General features: G+C 42.7%; 2 protein-coding genes across 8 annotated transcripts in view; one reads left to right on the forward strand and one right to left on the reverse strand.

The window, feature by feature from the left end:
• LOC142472156 (beta-1,4-galactosyltransferase galt-1-like) overlaps nt 1–3,888 on the forward strand; it is a 35,912-nt gene extending 32,024 nt beyond the window's left edge. For all 7 annotated transcript variants that reach the window (XM_075579002.1, XM_075578997.1, XM_075578999.1 and 4 more), the window contains one exon: nt 1,813–3,888. In XM_075579002.1, the coding sequence (XP_075435117.1) occupies nt 1,880–3,253 (1,374 nt within the window). In that variant the 5' untranslated portion in view covers nt 1,813–1,879 and the 3' untranslated portion in view covers nt 3,254–3,888. The remainder of the gene's footprint in view (nt 1–1,812) is intronic.
• Nucleotides 3,889–8,688: 4,800 nt separating this feature from the next.
• Nucleotides 8,689–20,121, reverse strand: LOC142472395 (beta-1,4-galactosyltransferase galt-1-like). The gene is made up of 2 exons (XM_075579499.1): nt 19,934–20,121; nt 8,689–11,181 (listed from the first exon to the last, which is right to left on the reverse strand). The coding sequence occupies exon 2, from the start codon at nt 11,127–11,129 to the stop codon at nt 9,732–9,734; it is 1,398 nt and encodes a 465-aa protein (XP_075435614.1). The 5' UTR covers nt 11,130–11,181; nt 19,934–20,121; the 3' UTR covers nt 8,689–9,731.
• Between the last annotated feature and the right edge of the window lie 1,757 nt (nt 20,122–21,878).

Below are 21,878 nucleotides of genomic sequence, written 5' to 3' on the forward strand. Positions count from 1 at the left end.
TAGGTGGAAATTACACTGGGAACAACAATCAATTTATGGGTCAGGTGTCTCCACCAACTAATGAAACTTGAAAGAAAATGTATTTACAGCCCTGAACTAAAAATTTACAGGGAGGATGTAGCCTTAATTTTTCAGTTTTAATTAAGATAGTAAAAGGTGCTTACACAAATTCTAGTTTACCTAGGGGAGTGTATTGGCTTTGTGGAAAATGGGCCTACAGAGTATTACCATGTGGTTGGACAGGGTCCTGCTATCTAGGTACAGTTGTACCTGCCTTTACAATGACCCACTGGCAGGATCAGGAATAGCAGAGCCACTTCCAACGCACAGGGGTTGAAAAGTAGTCTATGGAAAGAATAATTTTGGGCTAGCTTATTTCCTAATGTAGGAGTTGAGTTGCTATATGACAGGCTCAATGTACTTACGGATGTACTGGATGATGTTCTCAATCATACAACTACATTCATTAATTTACTTAATCAAGAGCAGGTACAGATTAGATTAATAGCCCTACAGAATAGAATGGCACTGGACTATATTTTAGCGTGTGTGCCCGAGTTAAAGAGCAATGTTATGTTATTTAGAGATCAAAGTGGTAAGATTGAGCATGAGGTAGAGAAGATCGCAGAGATACAGGAGAGATTAAGGAAAGGTGGAGATAAGAGGTGAGTTTCGTTAGGAATTACCATGTTGGTTGGTTTTCTAGAAGCGAAACTGATGGATGGATTTGTCTGTGTGTTTGCAGTTCTGATTGTTTTGTATGACTGTGTCATGTGCAGTAAATCCATACTGCAAAGGTGTGTAAAACCCTCTACCCAGGCCATGCCACTGATCACAGACCACACTACGGAAGATGCAATCTCAGAAGGAAAAGTCAGTCCTCCTCAATGGAATACAGATGAAGATGATGGCAGAAAGACCAACCTGGCTGAGATGATAGCCAGCAGCTCTGTGAGTTTCCAGAACTATCAAAGCCATGCAAATTGGGGCCCTCCAGGCCAGTGCAACGCTTCTGAGTTTTATCTGAATTATCCTTAAAAGACTATGTTTTCAAGAATAAAAAGAGAGGACTGTGAAGATTGAGATAATGTGAGTGGCTATCATCACCTCCATTTTGGCCTAAACCACCATTTTCTGAGTGTTTACTATATGAATGTATATTTGTCTCATTCGTGAATGAACGAATGAACTGTGAATGTTTGAATCTGCAGAGTATCGCTCCTAGATATAACTAACCCTTTTTAATTCCTACAAGGCAGGCAAGAATTGAAATAGCATTCGTAAGCGATTAGACATTCCTGCTGATCTGAGTTCTTTCTTATCTGACAGCCACAGCATACATACAGGGCTGAACACAGTAACTCCCTTATGTCACAGGGTTGGGAGGCCCACATTATGGTAAATTATCGATAAGAATATAGCAATGTAAAGCATATATATGTATCAACTAATATATTTTTGCATGTCATCATATCATCACTTATCTGTAAGCCAGCCCCCTTAAGGGGTGTATTACTCATTTTGAAATGTATAAAAATGTGATACTAAGCAATATGTTGTCAGAGGCCTGAGTTCTTTCTTTGAACTCTTGTCTCCCAAATTGTGCCTTGGTACAGATAAACTCATGTGTTACTTTTTGAACCCTGTATTTGACTCATTGATCTTATTTCTAAGCTTTGACATTATCTAATGCTATACAACTGATTTATTTAAAAAAAAACACACATATAGGATAAGTGGAAGTTTGCGTAAAAAGATGATACTAATAACATTGTGTAAATTCCTCCATTAATACATGTTTTGTTCTTTTAGGTTGGACCGTTTCAATGGCAAGCGACCTGTAGAAATTCAGCTCTCCGACCTGTTAATTTAATCCGGAATGAAGCCGCATATGTCAATCAAAAACATTTGCAAATTATTTTCCCTCGTCTTCTCAACGCTCACCGCGCTTTATTTGATCTACATCGTGGTGTTGGTGATATTCTTGCCGGCGCAAACTTTCATCTTCCCACTTCTCCAACCAACAGATTTACAAGACGAAGAGTGCAACGGCAACTTGGCAAATGATACCATAATTAAAGTCAAGAACAGCAGAACCTACTTGGTCGCCGCCTACTTAGATCTCCGAGGGAGCAGCAGCGTCCGCGTCCTCGGAATTACGTACCGATACGAACAGGAACCGCTTTACTGCCAGTTCTGTTTTTATGGCGCCAACGACACCGTGGTTGCCGAATTTCAGATCCATACTGATCACTTTGACTTCCCATATGGAACCACGGACATTGTCTGCAACTTGAGAGATAATCGGATCCCGCGGTATGTAGCGATACATCGGGGAGCCGATCCTGCGCCCTCCTTTCCCACGTATCTAAAAATCCAAAATATCAAACCTCAGGGAAATAACTCGCCGCTGACGTTCGAATATGATTTCCTCATCTGCATTTCGGCCTTGTTTGGGTCATACCGCAATATTCTTCAGTTTATTCAGTCCATGGAAATGTACCAAATGTTGGGAGCCCAAAAAGTGATCATCTATCACACAGACTCTAGCCCACTAATGAAGAAGATTCTGTCATACTATACCCAGCTTCATTTTATAGAGGTAATATCTTGGCCCATCACCTCGTTTTTAAACGTTTCAACTGGATGGCACTACCCTGAGCATCCAGGGAATCTCCATTATTATGGTCAAACGGCTGCTTTAAATGACTGTATCTATCGCAACATGTATAGAAGCAAGTACATAGCCCTCAACGATATTGATGAGCTTATTTTACCGGTCGTTCATAGAGACTGGCCTGAAATGATGGAGTATCTCCTACAAGCCAATCCAATGGCGAGCATTTTTATCTTTGAAAACCATTTCTTCCCAACGACATTGCAGGACAAAACTAATTCCTTGACGCCGGAGGATTGGAATGCTATCCCGGGGCTGAATATACTGCAGCATACGTATCGGGAGCCCAACAGACCTTATGAAGTGAACCCTACAAAGATGATCCTAAATCCTAGGAAGGTGGTGAGAACATCAGTGCATTCCCCACTGGACTTTATCGGTGACCAGTATCATGTATCTAGCGACATCGCTAGACTTTGTCATTACAGAGGACCCAAACAAAAAGAGCTGGAGAAGGAATACCTAATAGAGGATACAATAATGTCCAAATATGAAACAGCCTTAATTGAAAGAGTGAACGCTGTGTGGAATAATGTTAACCTTCCGAACATCGCACGCAAAAAGGGGAGAAAATGAAACGATGGAAAGGGGCAGACGTCTTTTTCGTTGCACTGGAGAAATGGTTACTAGTAATCGGGCATCACTGCGAAATGATTGCACAGATACAATCAATTGGCTGTGTACGAACCACAAGTAGAAATGGATTATTACCATAATGTGCAGCTCTGCCGGGACAATCGGATTACTTTGCGAATTCCGATGCATCTGCCAAGTGCCTCGTTTGACCAAATCAAAACTGCATCGGTAATGTCTCTGGTATTTACACAGAGATGACGCTTTTAATAGATTTTTGCACAAATTTTACACATTCTGCGTTAAGCGTTTAAACATTTTGTAATGCGCGATGGGGCCTGCCAATCACGGGTATAACTTGATTTATGTGATAATCTCTGATATGTGTGTGCGTTTGTCCGTTCTAACGTTTATTTACCCTCTTTGGCAGCCCCGGGGGCCACACTGTGGGCCGTTAGGCAAAACCTGGATCTGGGGACCGAACCTTTGCTACTTTTGCACATTCTGTTATTTGAAATAATCCTGCTTTTTATGAAATATGCATTTATTTTGGGGGAAAAAATTAAAATAATTTTAAAACACTGTGTCTTCATCCAAGGGGTTATTAAATGTAATCAATAAACACTACTCATAAACACTCTCGTTGATGATATCTTTGGTAAATCAACTGACTGTGCACATATCTACATTCTCTTTATCCCACTTTTTAAAGCAGCCAATCCTGTGTGGAGGTTTTTCTTTTTTAATCAGGATTCACTCACTACAGTGGAATGACTAATTCGGAGCTGATATATGAGTACAAAAGTCAAATATACATAAGTGAGTATGGGATGTGTGATAGAAAAATGTGGATTGAAAATTGGTTCAAGGATAGACAACAACTGTCGTAAATGGAACTTTTTAAGGATTTGCTAAAGTTGTGAGTGGAGTACCTCAGGGATCGGTACTGGGACCCCTGCTTTTTAATTTGTTTATTAATGACCTTGAGGTTGGCATAGAGAGCTAAGTCTCCATCTTTGCTGATGATACTAAATTGTGTAAGGTAGAATCAGAGCAGGATGTAATTTCTCTCCAGAGGGACGTGGAGAGATTTGAAACGTGGGCAGGTAAATGGCAGGTGAGGTTTAATACAGATAAATGTGAGGTTACGCATTTGGGAAACAAGAATAAACAGGAAACCTACATATTAAATGGGGATACCTTAGCAGAATTCTTGATGGAGAAGGATTTTATCTTGCATTAAAGAGGGAATGGATGGAAGGGAAGGAAACACAATTATGCTCCTCTACAAGCATTAGTTAGACCAGGTGTGCGCAAACTGGGGGGAGCGGGCGAGACTTTCTGGTGGGGGGTGCGACGCTTACCGAGGCCCCACGTTCTTGGCCAAAGAATTTAAATCAAATGCCGGGTGACTGCGCGAGTCCTCTGTATGTTCCCTTACCTTGTTTCCGACTTCTTCGGGCGTCGCCATGGCAACGTCACATGAACCCGCTGCGTCATTTCACGCCGAAGACAAGGTAAGGGGGGGCTGCTAGCGGGGGGAGAGCAGGCAGGGGGCGCAGGGGAAAAGTTTGCGCACCCCTGAGTTAGCTGTCAATTACTGAGGGAGCGTCCAAAGTCACGTCCCACAATGCCTTGCCACTGTGGATGCAAAGCATTGTAGGGAGCTACTTTGAAAGCTCCTGCTGTAATTGACAGCTATACCACCCATGCTAAGTTGCAGTTTGGGGCCTTACCAAGTGCGCTGTCCCCTCAGGCATCCGCTGTACTTCCTGGGATCCACCATTACATATTATTTTTGTCGACCCCCTTGGAGACACCTCACAAACCCTTGTTGGGAATCACAGTCAGAGGCAGCAAATAGAACATTTCTCAGTGTGTAAAGTAATGCCATTACTACATGAATAACTACAAAAATGTGAACTTCAATGTCAATAAAGCATAATTTTAGCATACAGAAACATTGGTGAGTTTGGTATAATCAGTCTTAAATTAATGGCTTAAAGATGCCCCCTAGTGGGCAATTTATTTAAAACATGTAGAGCACACTATGATATACAGTAGCAATTTATCCAATTAAAAAATGTGATCCACAAATATCTCCAATACCATCACATTTGATCACAGCCCCATTTACAGATCACAATGATAAACACTTCACTCAAATTATTTTGTTTTCCCTTCTGTGAACTTGGGGCGTTTCTGGGAACTCAAATTTACCTATTTTGAGAAAATCCTGGTTCCTATTCTATTTCCCCACTCGCCCCATTCTTTTGCCATGACTCAGAGGATAATATTGTTGCCCAATTGCCAGTGAACCAAATCAATGAGACAACTGAATTATCTCATTTATTCATTGTCTGGGCCTTGTTATTCTTCCAGACACATACAGGGGAAGTAGCAGAAAAAAACTGGGGGGCTCAACTCCAGTCCTCAAGCCCCCCCCCCCCCCCAACAGGTCAGGTTTTCAGGCTATCCCAGCTTCAGCACAGGTGGCTCAGAGGCTCTGTGGAAGACTGGGCAACTGATTGAGCCACATGGGCTGAAGCAGAGACTAATTACACCACCTGGGCTGAAGCAGGGATATCCTGAATACCTGACCTTTTTGGGGGTCTGTCTGTCTGTCTGTCTGTCTGTCTGTCTGTCTCTCTCTCTGTCTCTCTCTCTGTCTCTCTCTCTGTCTCTCTCTCTGTCTCTCTCTCTGTCTCTCTCTCTGTCTCTCTCTCTGTCTCTCTCTCTGTCTCTCTCTCTCTGTCTCTCTCTCTCTCAGAATATTGAGAATTAATGCTCTGAGCAATTGCTCAAAATATCCTACTGTATTCTTAAAAACAAAAACAATAAATATGTATTCACAATTATGCTATGTATATTTACATGGTGTACAAAACAATGTGCAAAGAAATTGCTGTGATATATATACAATACTGTAGTGTGTTTAAAATCCTATGGTGAATGCAGGGCAAAGGATAATGCAGTCAGTTCACTAATGTGAACACTGCCATCTATTGGTTGTAGTGTCGAGGTACATGGTAAATAAAGCTATTGGTTAATCTGTATCCATATCTGAGTCTACAGATACACAATTCTCCAAAATCACCTCAGATAAATCACTAAACACAACGCGTGGTAATGATACATGCTTAGCTTAACTCGCAGGTGTATAAACACCCGCCCAGATATACTGTGTTACACTGTATTAGCGTATGATTACACTTGTGCTGCAAGTGGAGCAATAGTAAAAAGGCTCCACAAATGCTGGTAGGTACTACGAGATCATAACAATGTGCTATTAAATGGTAAAAAGCACCACACAACCGTTTTAGTAAATTGTCGGATCAGACCCTCTTCACCGCATCAGCGTGCCGACGCGGTGAAGCGGGTCTGATCCGACAAATTTATATATATTTGTAATGTTTCCACCTTCAATCAGTTCATTCGCAGTGCAGCAGGGCCCTCTTGTGGATTGTGTGGTTGATAAAGTTCACATACTTACATGAACATGCTACATTCCTAATGCAGTGCTGGCCAACTCCAGTCCTCAAGGGGCACCAACAGGTTTTCCAAATATCCCTGCTTCGGCACACGTGGCTCAGTCATAATGACTGAGCCACCTGTGCTGAAGCAGGGATATCCTGAAAACCTGACCTGTTGGTGGCACTTGAGTAATGGAGTTGGTTACAGCTGTCTTAGTGCATTACTTTAATTGTTTGGTGTTGCTGGAACTGGGTGTTTGCCATAACTACACCACTGTTTTGTCACCCGCAGAAACACCCCACTGTAAAAACACTCGAAGCAAACAAAAACATGATTGCAGCACACATGAATTAACCTGCTTTCTGGGTGGGAAAAGCCTGCAATACATTGCACAAGGAACACCTAGCCACGCTTCGATTCCATTATAGGATTATCTTATTTGGCAACCCCCTCCCCCCCAATAATATCTGAAATCGCAGGCAATTAAACGGTTTAATGGTTTCCCGCACCCTTTTATCCTCTTGCAGCTCTTCTTACATTACTTAAAGCTTCAAAAATCTTTACAGCATCCAAAAACACTTTCGCTTGAATTATGCAGTTGTAACATACTCAATAGAGATGTATGTAAAAAAAAAATTGCTGAAGTTCATGAACCAGACACGTTTTTCTCTCTATTCCCCCCCCCCCCCCCTGGAGGGGAAAAAAAAAGTGAGAATAGAAAAAGTTCACAAAAACAAAATACAATAATTGTCCATCAGTAACCCCTTCAATGCCCTCGGGGTAATTATTAACATTCCCTCAGCAATGGGGGAGGGGTGCTCTGATTCTGCCCCCATCAGCTGAATCTGCTCCTCAGATTTTATTTAATGTAAGCCATTACATTACATACAGAGGGTTCTTTTTTTTTTTTTACCATAAAGTGTATTTGTTTATCATAAACCATCTGCACTATTTCTATTCCTCTTTTCTTTCTGAGTACACCTGGATTTCCTGACATCACATCTACAGAATTGCCACCGGTTATGGATATGCTTGATTACACCACTCCATTGTGAGTATAACATTTGGAGAGCCACACCCTGTGTGGCTATCACCTTGCACATACCATATTGCCCTGTGCCGTTTCTTCTTCACCCTCGATACAGTCCCCCTCTCCCCTGCTTTTGGAGAGTTCTTTACAATGCATCTGATCTCAGACGCGCTATTAGAGAGGGTTGGGGTTCCTTACAATGCATCTGATCTCAGACGCGCTATTAGAGAGGGTTGGGGTTCCTTACAATGCATCTGATCTCAGACGCGCTATTAGAGAGGGTTGGGGTTCCTTACAATGCATCTGATCTCAGACGCGCTATTAGAGAGGGTTGGGGTTCCTTACAATGCATCTGATCTCAGACGCGCTATTAGAGAGGGTTGGGGTTCCTTACAATGCATCTGATCTCAGACGCGCTATTAGAGAGGGTTGGGGTTCCTTACAATGCATCTGATCTCAGACGCGCTATTGGAGAGGGTTGGGGTTCCTTACAATGCATCTGATCTCAGACGCGCTATTAGAGAGGGTTGGAGTTCACAATTTCACAACATAACTATAGGGTTCATTAGCCCAAAAAAAGGTTAAAAACAAAAAAAACAAAAACACTGACAACATAAGTTAATAATAAAAAAATAAAACTAAAGACCAGTTGCTCTCCCATTAAACATAAAAATCCCTCCTCCTAAATATCATCTGTTCTGGCCCCTTCTGAGAACTAGTTGCTCCACTTACCCCCTTGGTGTATTCCTGTAGCAGGTGGCTGCATTCTGCTGTCCCAGCCAGGTATCCTCTCCGCCTCCTGCTAATAACATCATCACCCAGTGACATAGGATCCCTGGGAGAGGCAGCAGCCTGAAATCTGCTAAAGGAGCACAGCAGGGAGCTGCAATGTGTATCACCTCCCCACAGGCCAGGTAGGGATTGAGGGCAGTTATTGTAAGGGAAAGCCCCTCTCTCCCCTCTTTTTTTTCCCCCCCCTGGAGTCACGTGACCAATTATGGACTTGGGACCAACACCAAATAAAAGTGTAACGTGTTCTGAAACCGTCTGTGGGTCACTAGAAAACATCACAAAACGGACTTTCAAATCATCGTTTGGAAATGTTATTGCAAAAATCTTACATGTCCCTTGTCCACACACAGGTAAACTGCATTGGCAGTAGAGGGGTTAAAAGTCAATGTGAAGGTCAAAATGTGTTGCTAAATTCTGGCAGAATTGTGGACATTTTTTTGCCAGTTCCCCCAGCACAGAGACCATTGAAACTGGTTACATTTGCATCTTGGGAACCAGAGGGCCCCCGGAAAATAACCCACTAAGCACATTTGAAGACATTTGCAAGTTTATAATCCTCTGTATGTTTTACTTGTTGCATATTGCATGCATTGTCTTTTTAATTGCAGCAAGGTATTAAACCAGCAATGCAACGTAGGGAAGTCTTTAGCAACATAGTTGCATATTCAGGGTAGCCACTCACTAGTGGTTTGTTTTTGGTTCTAGATATTTTTGATGTTTTGGACGTGCTGTGTTGATTTGTTACATTTATTTTTTGTGTGTGTTGGTTCTGGTTTTGCTGAAACTCAATTTGTTGGGTGAGGGGGGGGGGGGTTGCGGGTGAGGGTGGTGGTTGAGAGATGGGGTTGTTTTTTTAATAAAACTATCGGTTGGGGAATCAAAATAAGTAGAGAAATGCTAAAATAGCATAATAAATGATAACAATTCTCAAAATAAGTGGAAGATTTTAAAAGCTATTTGGCAGTTAAATTAATATATCTGAAAAACAGAAAAATAATTGAAAAACATAAGGCGAGAAACTGTCCAGATTGGAATTTGCCTGGTTTTGTGGCTTTGGTTCTAAATAATTTGGAGTTTTTGGTTCTACAATATCTTAAGGATTTAGCTTTTGTATTTGACTTTGGAATGTAAGGTTCTGGTTAATTCTCATTCCCCACACCTGGTTTTGCCCACCCCTACTTTATATTAAATTCTGTTGTACGTAACAACGGCCAATCTTTTGGATTTCAACACAGCCAAAGAGCAGATCCCTCCAGTTAGGAGACCAATGCTGAAATAGCACTTGAATGAAAGAAAACTGAACATGTGATCGTACTCTCCTGTCTCCACAGAAAGACTTTGGATCACTTTGTCAACATTCTTAACCAAGTTTGTACTGTACTTCCAAATAGTGGTGTCATTTATAAGAGAACGAGGAGATAGCGATGGTTGAGAAGCATCTCGGCAGTGATACAGGAGTGAAATGTCCGAAGTAATTTGAACAGTTTTTGCATAAGCCTTGAGAACCGAGTGAACGGATGTCTGGACCACCTTCCTCGGATTAATAATCATTTTTCGGTTATTGAAGGCGTTTTTCTGTATCGGCTCTCTGTAAACATGTTGCAGTATATTATCTCCAGGTAGGGAACGCCATGATGTAACATTAAACAAAGGATCAAACACAGTCCTGGGAAAGACGTGATTTTCAAACTGGAACACACTAGCATCTGGGTAATTGGTTTCAAGGGCGTCCATCATTGATGTCCAGTCTGGGTATTTAACGGGCAAAATAATTTCATCAATATCATTGAGTAACACAAACTTGCTGCTGTACATATTTCTGTAAACACAGTCATTCAATGTTGTTAGTTGTCCATAGTAGCCAATATCTTTAGCATCCATAGAATGGTGCCATTTGGTAGATACCTGTAGATACGAATCGATTGGCCATTCCACAACCTCTACAATACCTTCGGAGACGTAATACTTCAATATGGTTTCCATCTGCTCACTGCAGCTATTTTTGTATATTGTGACCCTTTGAGCCCCGAGCAGTTTATACATCTCCATAGACTGAATGAACAACAAAACATTGTTATAATTACCAAACATGGTGGAAATGCAAACTGTAAAATTAGAAGAAATTGACTGAGATTCATGGCGTTTTATTTCAAAAACAGGAAGCTGTCCATTCTGCCGTTGAGAAGACCTGTAAAATGACACAAGGTTTGGGTTGCAAGATGGCGGCTCTGTACACAGAATGTCCGCGGTACCGTACGGGAATCCAAATCTATCAGAGTGAAAATCCACGTCTGCTTTTACTGGAACAGAATCCCGAGAAGTGCTGCAGTAAAAAGAGCAATAGAGATCAGTGACATCTTCATGGTAAACAATAGCAATGACGCGGATACGCCTGGTTTCTCTGTCGTCGTAATAGGGCGTTATAATAAAGGTCTTGTTATCACTCAATGGAGTGATGCTGCCAATTTCTAATTTCAGTTGCGTTTCCTTTGTACTGTTCTCAGATAGTCGTGTTCGGTGGTAAAACACGGAGGTAAGAGTAATCATTATTAAAAAACTGCAGACAGAGGATTTGTGCGCCATTATTTGGATTGTTTTTTTTTTTTTTTGGTTCTTTATCGAGAGCTTTACAAATCTGCAAGAAAAGAAAAATACGGCACGGTGTGTTAGCAATTTGTAGCACTTTCTATTGGCATTAAATTGCATAGACGTGTGCACTAATAGTGTAACACGGAGCAGGAAGCAAAACTAATCGCACGTTGCACTTTTTTAATGGTGCATGTTCAGTGATTCTTAATTCTGACAGAACATTGCATTACAAACCACAGAGAAAAATAATGTTACATAGTTAAAGATTGGTAATCTGAGTGAATAATGTAAATGGTAAAGAGTCACAGAACTAGCTGAGGTACAATTTGAAGCCAGAAGTTTGTGTATTCAGGGTAACCCTTTAAAACTTCACGACACTGCATCGTCAGACGTGAGCACAACACACACATATTTTGAGGGGGTTGAGGTTGTGTATAAAGATGATGTTGCCTGAAACCTTGAATCTTACCAGAGCCACAAACACACCAAGTACCCTTTCAATTTACCTGAGGGAGGAAACCAACTCCAGTGAGAAGCCAGGCAGATGGATTCCGGTGATGGCGAGGCAGAACAATGATTATACACTTTGTTTATAAAAAAATATATGCACATAGGGAAACCCTAGTTCAACCTTCAATTAAGTAGCGGTAGGTGCTCCTTTGGGATAGGTACACAGTATATGCTAAACAAATAAAAAGTAATCCCAGTCATGGCACTCATGTCCCCCAAGTACGTGGAATGGGTGTCAGATAATAAAACTTAATGATTACTAAGTAGTTATAAAGTAATATGAGTTTAGAAGCGATTTGGGAATTGCAAGCGCTGTTCATTTGCTGGCGATTGTGACTCAGCGGAAGACGTTCAGCTGTAAATGCTACTTTGTGCCCTCAATGAGGTCGGGTACGTTTCGTAAATACCCGTTAGACACGAAGAGGGTTATACATTTCCGGGTATTACCGCAATCCCTTCACGTTTGACAACTTGTTACATTTTCCAAACTTTTTGTTACTTTTTACTATAGTATAGTATTTTCTTAATATTTGACTTCCTCCGTCTTTGTTTCCGCTCTCCTGTTATGTCTTTCAAATTCTTTCTCTTCTGTCTCCCCCCCTACAGACCCAAACGTACTCTTTTCAGATGGACCTAATGTCTGTTTTAAAAGAGCTTTCCCTGATTATTATTATTATTATTTTAATTATTACCTGAAACAGGGGGTCCTAGAAAGCTCATGAGTGGTCCACCAAAGTCCGGGTACCCTCCTGTTCAAGAGTGGTGAGACTGTTCACGATGGGTGTCCAGCCGGCAATTTTGAGTGAGCAGCCAATGGAACAGACATGAAGTCTTCGGGATATTACGCTGCGGCTTTCTATTGGCGACTCTGACAGCCATGTCTGTTGTTGTATTGTGTGTCAGAACCATGTGACCCTCCCCTAGTTCAGGTAGGATTTTAAAATAAAACACCCTAGGTGGAACTGCTTCTTTAGTAGTATCAGGAGTAGAGCGCAGAAACGGCCTCCATGAGTGCACTGGAGGCCTCTATGCATTTCGCGTGAATTACGCTTCGTCAGGGGGTGAAACGCGTAGAGGTATCCAGTGTGTTAATTCCTACTTACCGCCTCAAAGAAACTAATCAGGTGAGTTTGGCACGACCGTAACTTTATAAATAGTGAGGATCTGAGGCGTCCAATTTGTGTAATGTCACTTAAGGGGTTTGGCTCTGCTTCCAAATGGCCACACCTACCAACGCGTTTCACGAGATCCTAGCTCACTTTGTCAGAGTTGCTTATACTGAGACCAGCGAGGGGAGCTTTTGTAAACCCTCAAGTAAGTCAGTGATAGATTGAAAACTTCAGGCCTGCAAAAAAGAATCTCATTAATAGCTTGCAATATATACTTTTGGATGGAGGGGCTCCACCAATGTGTCATAGGCTTATTAATACTTATACAATATGCCAGTGGTAAATACAAACACATGAAGGAGTGGCTCAGTGAATATAGGCACTGACTGAAAGTATTAACACAGAATTTCAAGCCTTTGGTTTTTTTATTGTGATATTCAAGGAAATGGGTGGTTAGTCCATGTTTAAGATACCCATTTTCAATGTTCCTTTTGTGCTCCACAAATCGGCACTTTAACGTCCTTTTAGTGCGGCCCACGTATTGCTTCCAACAGGGGCACTCCCAGGACTACATAGGTGGTATTGCAGTTATTGAATCGTTTGATCTTATATTGAAAACCTGTTTTTCAAGGGATTACATTTCTACTTTGACCAAGAAAACTCACAGAGGAAACCAGCTGGAATGTGCTGGTAATACTATCTCCCTTTACACTTGCTAAGTGCGAGTACTGTACATGTTTTATACTTTTGGTCCATTTGTACGTGATAAGTGGTTGATCAGGAAGGATGTTGTTCAGGCACCTACCTTCTTTTAATATATATTGCCAATTAATTTACATGCTCCTTCATTGAAGTTCATAATAAATCTGATTGTTATTCTGGTTTATGACTCGAGTTTTTTTTTTCTTGAGTAGAGTCTGTTGGTCAGTTCATCTTGCTTGAACTAGGGACTTCTAAATACATTTTGGATTATAAAAGAGATTTTTCATAATTTCACTTTTTTTGTCCAAAGTTTTCTCTTTTAGTGCAGTTACATAGTTACATATGTAGCGAGGTACCCCACCCTTACCTCCGGTGAGGCGGAACTGCTCCATTGCTCCGTGGGACAGGGGGAGAGTTGCGGCGACCATTTTGGGCATCGCGGGACTACAACTCCCAGAAGCCTCGGGAGAAATTTGCGGTGGCCATCTTGCAATGGCTCCGCATGTACGGAAGCGGGACTACGACTCCCAGAATCCTCGGGGGGGGATAGAGCACATGGGCTGTCCCAGCCAATGGGATGATGCAGCCCTTTGGAGCAGGATATCCTCTGCTGGGCTCAAGGTGAACGTGGCAGTCCTGACAGGCAGCAAGGGAAGAGGTAGTGTCCAGGGAGCTAGTAAGCCCCTGGACTAGACCACACTTCCCCTGCTGGCCCCAGTTAGCTTCCCCTGCACAGTAGAGGAGTGTTGTAGGGTCTGTCCTAGCTCAGTGATCCCTTGTAGTGTTAGGCTGCAGCGGAGCAGGACGCGAGACAGCGTGGAGTTCCTCCGGACGGAGACTCCCCGCGTGCGCCAGCCTACAGGACAGACATAATCCGGGACTATAAGGTGTGAGGGGATTTATGTTGGAGGCCCCGCTGCTTGGGACCTGATCCAGCATCCTCCTCTCCTTATTCCCTGGTCTGACCTGTGACCAGGAATTTACCAACGTGCACCTACACATCACAGGGGGGTAGCACTACCTCACACTTGGGTGGGATTGCTTGTGCGGACACCATGGTTATAGGTGCCCCAGGCACCCTCAATACTTTGGGGGAACCACTCAGCCTGTTATATTATTGTATGTTATTGTATTGGGGTATTATACTGTGTGTGTGATTTATGGTTATATTGTATTTCGATTCAGAGGAAGGCAAACCAAAAAAACCCCAGTGAAACATCATCCAATGCTGTCACATAAGTAGAAAAATACATTAGATTTCTCACTGGATCACCAACCTTCCCAATTGCTATGTAATCTTTGCAACTAACCAAAATAAATATTCCCTATCCTGTTTGGAAGATGCCTACTTTCTGCATCCAGATACATGTTGCAGTCTACAGTTTTTCTAAATGTAGACTGCACAGAATAGGTATCTGTGTAGAATAGTTCCACATCAAGAAATGCAATTCTTTATTGATGTTTGAGCTGACATTTAGATCCATATAATTATTATTGATGTAATTATTGAAATTGTTAAGTTCTTCCATTTTTGCAACACTTCCTTCTCTGACATTATTTTTAAACCTAAATTGTCTCTTGTACATCTGATCCAAATTGCTTTGAACTAGGAAAAATGTACCTTGCACCTGGACTCAAGTGATAGCCAATCCAGTTCTTCGAGCATTTCGCAGTGGTGTGTTGTAGTTACATTGTAGGACAAAGTGGCATATTGAGTTACTTAGTTACATAGTAGATGAGGTTGAAAAAAGACGTACGTCCATCAAGTTCAATCTATGCTTAATTTAGGCAACAGATACTTTATCCTATATCTTTACTTACTTATTGATCCAGAGGAAGGCAAACAAAAACCCCATTAAGGGGGAAAATAAATTTCTTCCTGACTCCAAGAATTGGCAATCGGATTAATCCCTGGATCAACATTCTTCCCATGTTTACTTATTTGGTATATCCCTGTATACCTTTCCTTTCTAAAAAGATGTATAACCTTTTTTTGAAGATATCTATTGTATCTGCCCTCACAGTTTCCATGGGTAATGAATTCCACATTTTAACTGCCCTTACTGTAAAGAACCCTTTCCTTTGTTGCTGGTGAAATCTCCTTTCCTGCAACCTAAAGGGATGCCCCCAAGTCCTTTGTACTGCCCTTGGGATGAATAGTTCATTTGAAAGCTCCTTGTACTGTCCCCGAGTTGTAGAAGGTGTCTAGTTTGCTACGGTGAGTTTGGGATGCTTTGCCATATACTATGTCCCCATAGTCTATAATTTCCATCTGCTATACGATGCGCTTTCTGACCAGCGGTATTCTTTTATGTTGTATGTAGTTCTCCAAAGTTTAAATCACAATTATTTATTGAGTAAACACTAAAATATGTTCCCAGCAGTCAAAAATGACAAGTGGAATAGGTGATAGGTGTGGAATAAGCCAAACTAATTTAATTAGGAAAATAGAACACAAAACCCAGAGGGGTGTGTGTAGCACTTGTCATTTTTGAGTGCTGGGAACATATTTTAGTGTTTACTGATTGTGTGGCGGAAACAGGGTTCCTCCTTGTTCCACGTTGCACCATCTGGCCTCTTGTTGTAGCCCTACTGAGCGCTGTCTACCTTGTATAAAATCTTGTATCAAAAATGCCATATTTCAGACATACTCTTATAGTAGAGCTTTTCTTTATAGACAGTGAGTGCTGGGACACCTTTGTATTTTATATATGATTTAGGGGAATTAGGGTCCCCTAGGTCCCATTGCACCCTGCATGCACATTATTCATCTCTCTTGAGTGCTGTCTATCACTTGTTTTATTGCTGTCTGTCTTGTGTTTGTTACCAATGATTTATTTGTTCTGAGTAATATTTTGGGCTGATTACACAGTAGGCTGCACCACCAGCTGGAAGGAATACATGCAACAAAAAGCAGTATTGCTGGTGCGCTGCGTGTGCGTCTCAATATACCAAAAAGGGGGGACAAGTAGCTCTAGAAATTTAGCATGAAACAAAATATAGTATCAAAAAATCCCCAAAGAGAGTAGAAAAAGGGGTAAAGTAATGAATATATAGGTGGGCACAGATAAAAAGAATAAGTTCTAAATACCGTGACATGCCCTATACCTCCCAACCGTGTGCACCTCTGGCACACTATTGTTTGGTCCAGCTGCAACGCCTACAGAGCCTACAGAGCTTACAGAACTGCTAAGCCCCTGTAGCACACTTCACTGCTGCACATTAAGCTCTGCAACCATCCTCTGTGAGCCGACAGAACACAGATACTTCCGGAGGGGGAACATTTGGGGTTCTACACATGCATCATTCATTTGGTTATTACATTTGTTACAGATCAAGTATATGTGAAGCCCTCTGGTCCAAAATACTAATGATTTTGTTAAAAAAAAAAAAAAAAAAAAACATTTAGGAACTAACTACTTATACCTAAGTCACATCCACAAGATTCATTTACTCCATTTATATTACTTAACATAGCTAACTGGACAGCAGAAAGTTGTACCCTTTAGGTAGAAGAGGTTAGAAATTTAATATTTAAGTTTTGGGCAGAGTTAACATTGGAGTTGAGATTGGAGGTGAAAATTGAGGAAGATCTGCACTCCACACAACAACTTTGCAACTGTGAGAACTTTACTTTCTAAATGCTGTGATTACTTGTACTCTTCCTATCCTCCAGTACCTGGGAAGTCTCTCCTCCTGCATCTCACTATGCCCTCCTTTTCTGTTTACTGTTTCCTCACTCCTTTGTGAATGTCTCTGTTCTCTCCAACTTCCCCACTCCCCACTGTGCCATTATTTATACACCTGTCTCCCAACAACTTCTTTACCCCTCAATAAAAAACACCCACACAAATCCTCTATTCACACCCTTTATCTAATCCTTGCTGCTGCTCCCTGAAGCCAGACATACACACGTGCTATCATTCATGCCTCACTGCCATCTCCTCCCATGCAAATGGTGTCAACCTTTTCAGTTAATACTGACTAACCTTAAAACTCGCCCCACAAATTAAGCATCACAATAGCCCGCAATCATGGCTATTGTCCCACACCCAGTCACTCCTACCACCCATTGTGGCCAAGCACATCCATCTACAGCACTTATTCCCTCACCTGTTGTCTCTGTAAATTCCCCTGAAACCTTAGATTGTAAGCTCTTCGGGGCAGGGATTTCCTTTCTTATTGTCTGATTTTGCTGCAATTATTGTATTATTATTCCCTGTACTGTATTCTTTGTGAAGCGATGAGTACACTTTTGGCACTATATAAATAAAGACATACAATTCAATACAATACAAAAATGCTATATAGTAATCCCCATAGACACGGCCATTATTTCCCAGGCTGAAGGAGTCACAAGGGGCCTTTAACACAACCGGGCAATAATGGACAGGTGATCTTAGGTGTCACTTTATCTCCTTAAAGAAAAGAGATTGTAAGCTATACGGGGTAGAGACTCAAGCCTGTAAAAAATTATATTTACAGAACTGCGTACACTGTTAGCGCTATACAAGAAAAAGTAAAGCATTGTATTCCCCTGTCCTAAGAGAATTATTACTTTTATAGGCTAATTATCGCCTATATGCCCCCACCACATGAACAACCCACTCTATGCCCCCCACCACATGAATGACCCACTCTATGCCCCCACCACATGAACAACCTCTCTCTATGCACCCACCGCATGAACAACCTCTCTCTATGCCCCCACCGCATGAACAACCTCTCTCTATGCCCCCATTGCATGAACAACCCACTCTATGCCCCCTACCACATGAAAAAACAACCTTATGCCCCCCACCACATGAACGACCCACTCTATGCTCCCCACCACATGAACAACCCACTCTATGCTCCCCACCACATGAACAACCCACTCTATGCCCCCCACCATATGAACAACCCACTCTATGCTCCCCACCACATGAACAACCCACTCTATGCCCCCCACCACATGAACAACCCAATCTATGCCCCCCACCACATTAACAACCCACTCTATGCTCCCCACCACATGAACAACCTACTCTATGCCCCCCACCATATGAACAGCCTACTCTATGCCCCCCACCACATGAATGAGCCACTCTATGCCCCCACCACATGAACGACCCACTCTATGCCCACCACCACATGAATGACCCACTCTATGCCCCCCCCCCACTGCATGAACAACCCACTCTATGCCCCCTACCACATGAACAACACACTCTATGCCCCCTACCACATGAACAACACACTCTATGCCCCCTACCACATGAACAACCCACACTATGCCCCCTACCACATGAACAACCCACACTATACCCCCTACCACATGAACAACCCACACTATACCCCCTACTACATGAACAACCCACACTATGCCCCCTACCACATGAACAACCCACACTATGCCCCCTACCACATGAACAACCCACTCTATGCCCCCACCACATGAACGACCCACTCTATGCCCCCCACCACATGAATGACCCACTCTATGCCCCCCACTGTATGAACAACCCACTCTATGCCCTCACTGTCAAATGAACAACCCACTCTATGCCCACCCACCAACTGAATGACACACTCTATGACCCCCCCAATACATGAATGACTCACTCTATCTCCCCCCCCTCACCACCACATGAAAATGATCCACTCACTCTTCAGATGTTATAAGCATTTGAAATATTAACTATCAGGAAGGTTACAATCCTGTTCCCTGGTAACCTCAGCAGATAGAGAATATAAAAAAAATCAAGTTTCTTTTAACACTAGAACAGCATTTTTTTTAAAGTTTTAAAGAAGAGCAGGACCTGCTCGGGGGGCGAGATACTAACAGTACATGAGTTAAACTCATAGAGGCTTCTTGGGGAGATTATCGATTTAAGTGCATGGCAATAATGTTTTTCTTTTTCATTAAGTGCTACAGCATCATGGTTTTTAAACTAAGCTGCCAAACTATACAGGCAGTCCTCGGTTATCCGACACAATGCGTTACTCAAAATGGCGTTGGATAGCGAAACGTTGTAAAGCGAAACACGTTTTCCCATATGAACACTGTTTAAATGAAAGGTTCTGTTCCTGAAGGCATTTTTAACACTAAAATACCCCAAATATTTTACGCAGACAATAAAATATGCAGCACACACATAAATTATATAGTGCATATACTGTATTATATATATAATATAACATAATATATAATATAATATAAAAATATAATATATTATATACACATAAACAACTTTGCAAAATGTCGTAAGAGCGTTGGATAAGCCGTTTTGGCGTTGTAAAAATGAATATAGGTATGCATTGCATAGCGTTGGATAAGCCATTCGTTGTAAAACGAAGCGTTGTAAAACGAGGACTGCCTGTACATTATATATATATATATATATTTATAATCACAGACAAGTAGTTGTATCTGCTATCCATATTTTGTTTGAAGTTGTGAAATAATCTATCACTACAAAACGTTATGTTACTTACCGATATTTAGAAACGCATAGTCCCACCGATTCTCAGTCGTGTTCTTGTGTCGAGCTTTGGTTTGCCAAGTTGTGTTCATGCCAGTCTACAGTCTCGTCATGAACATTAATGGGCTGTCTTTCTTCACTGTCTCCACCTTGATTTCTTTTCTGGATGGTTGTTTTTCTTTCTTTCTAAATCAGGGTGTTACTGTTTCCCACCTCAGAAGGTATCCATTGTTTATTTCAAGTATGCCTTACGCACTTATGGTGAGTAAAAAAAGTGACAAAAGTTAAACCCTCCACCCAGGGCCACCGACAGCTTTCCCAGGGCCCGGGACTAGAGTTCACTGTGACGGGAGCCTTGCGACCTCCCCTTCAACAACCCTCTTTCACACTTCTTTGCTCTAACCCCTCTCCCCCTCTATCCCCTCCTCACCCCATGTATTTCTCACCACCCCCCCTTCGTGTCTCTCACTCCTCCTCTCTATTCCTCACTCACTTCCCCACCTCCCCCCTCTATCGCTACCCCATCTCCCCCCATCTCCCCCTCTCTCACTCTTCTTCACTCTCTCACTTACACCCCCTCTCTCTTTTCACCATCTGCTTTCACTCAATTACCATCCTATCATTCAATCCCACTCCCTCATTACCCCCCTCCTCACACTCATTAACCCCTACCCACACTCATTAACCCCTACCCCCATGGCCACACACACACACACGCATTTCCCCCCAACCCCCACATACACAATTCCACACAATCGCCCCAATACCCATACAATTCCCCCCACAATAATTACCCCACACCACAAAATACATACAATAATACCCCCCCTCCCCCCCACACACACACGGACAGTACACACAGACAGACAGACGTACCTTGGGAGTGGTTTCAGGCCTTTGGTGCAGCTCTGGTCTGAATTCTGGGTGGGCCAAGTTTCCAGTACGCACTGGCGGGAGAGCGTGGCCCACAGCAGCTGGTGAGAGCTTGGGCCTGACGGCAATCAGAGGCCCGGCAGCCTGACTAAGAAGTTGTGCTTGACCTGTGGCCAGGCCTACCTATCAGCTCCGGCCAGCTAGGCCTCCTGTAGCCACCTGGCCCTGGACTGTTGTCCCGGCTTTCCCCCAACTGTCGGCGGCCCTGCCTCCACTGAACAGACCACAGTAATAGTGCGCCACATTAGAAATCTACTTTAAAGTGGCTATGAAGCAAAACGTGACCCACTAAAGTGCTCATTTGTCATTACCCAGAATCCCTGGCGGTGATGGAAACACTGTACAGTATGTTGTGTGATTATGGGAAAGTGATTAGCCATGGCATTTAAAGCTGTCTCTCGTCACTTATCTATCTCTGTCTCCCTTTCTCTCTCTTTCTCTCTCTCCCTTTCTTTATCTTTCTCTCTCTCCCTTTCTATCTCTCTCTAACTTTCTTTCTCTCTCTACTAGTGTTGTACCGAGTCCCCTAAATTGACGAATACCGGATACCGGGTACCAGGGGGAAATGAGAAATTTTGCCATACCAGGTACCCGGCCAGGTAGCATTGAATTACCTGCAGCCAGTAGCGGAGGGTGAGGAAGACCGCTGTGGAGGATGAGGAGGACCACAGCCACATCGTGGAGCAGCGGCAGATACCCCGGTGGCGGTGGCAGCAGAGGACGTCCTTGTTGAGCCGGTGGGAGCAGTGGAACACATCATATCACAGCACGGCGGCATCGTGGAAGCAGCGACAGATACCCCGGTGGCGGTGGCAGCAGAGGACGTCCTTGTTGAGTTGGTGGGAGCAGCGGAACATATCACAGCTGATGTCGGTGGAAGCCGGGGAACATGTGACTAGAGCAGGAGCGTCAATAGTAATGCTCTCTCCACCTCTCTCTCTCTCTCTCTCTCCACCTCTCTCTCTCTCTCTCCACCTCTCTCTCTCTCTCCACCTCTCTCTCTCTCTCTCCACCTCTCTCTCTCT

The sequence above is a fragment of the Ascaphus truei genome, chromosome 21 (genome assembly GCF_040206685.1).
Source record: "Ascaphus truei isolate aAscTru1 chromosome 21, aAscTru1.hap1, whole genome shotgun sequence".
Lineage (NCBI taxonomy): Eukaryota > Metazoa > Chordata > Amphibia > Anura > Ascaphidae > Ascaphus > Ascaphus truei.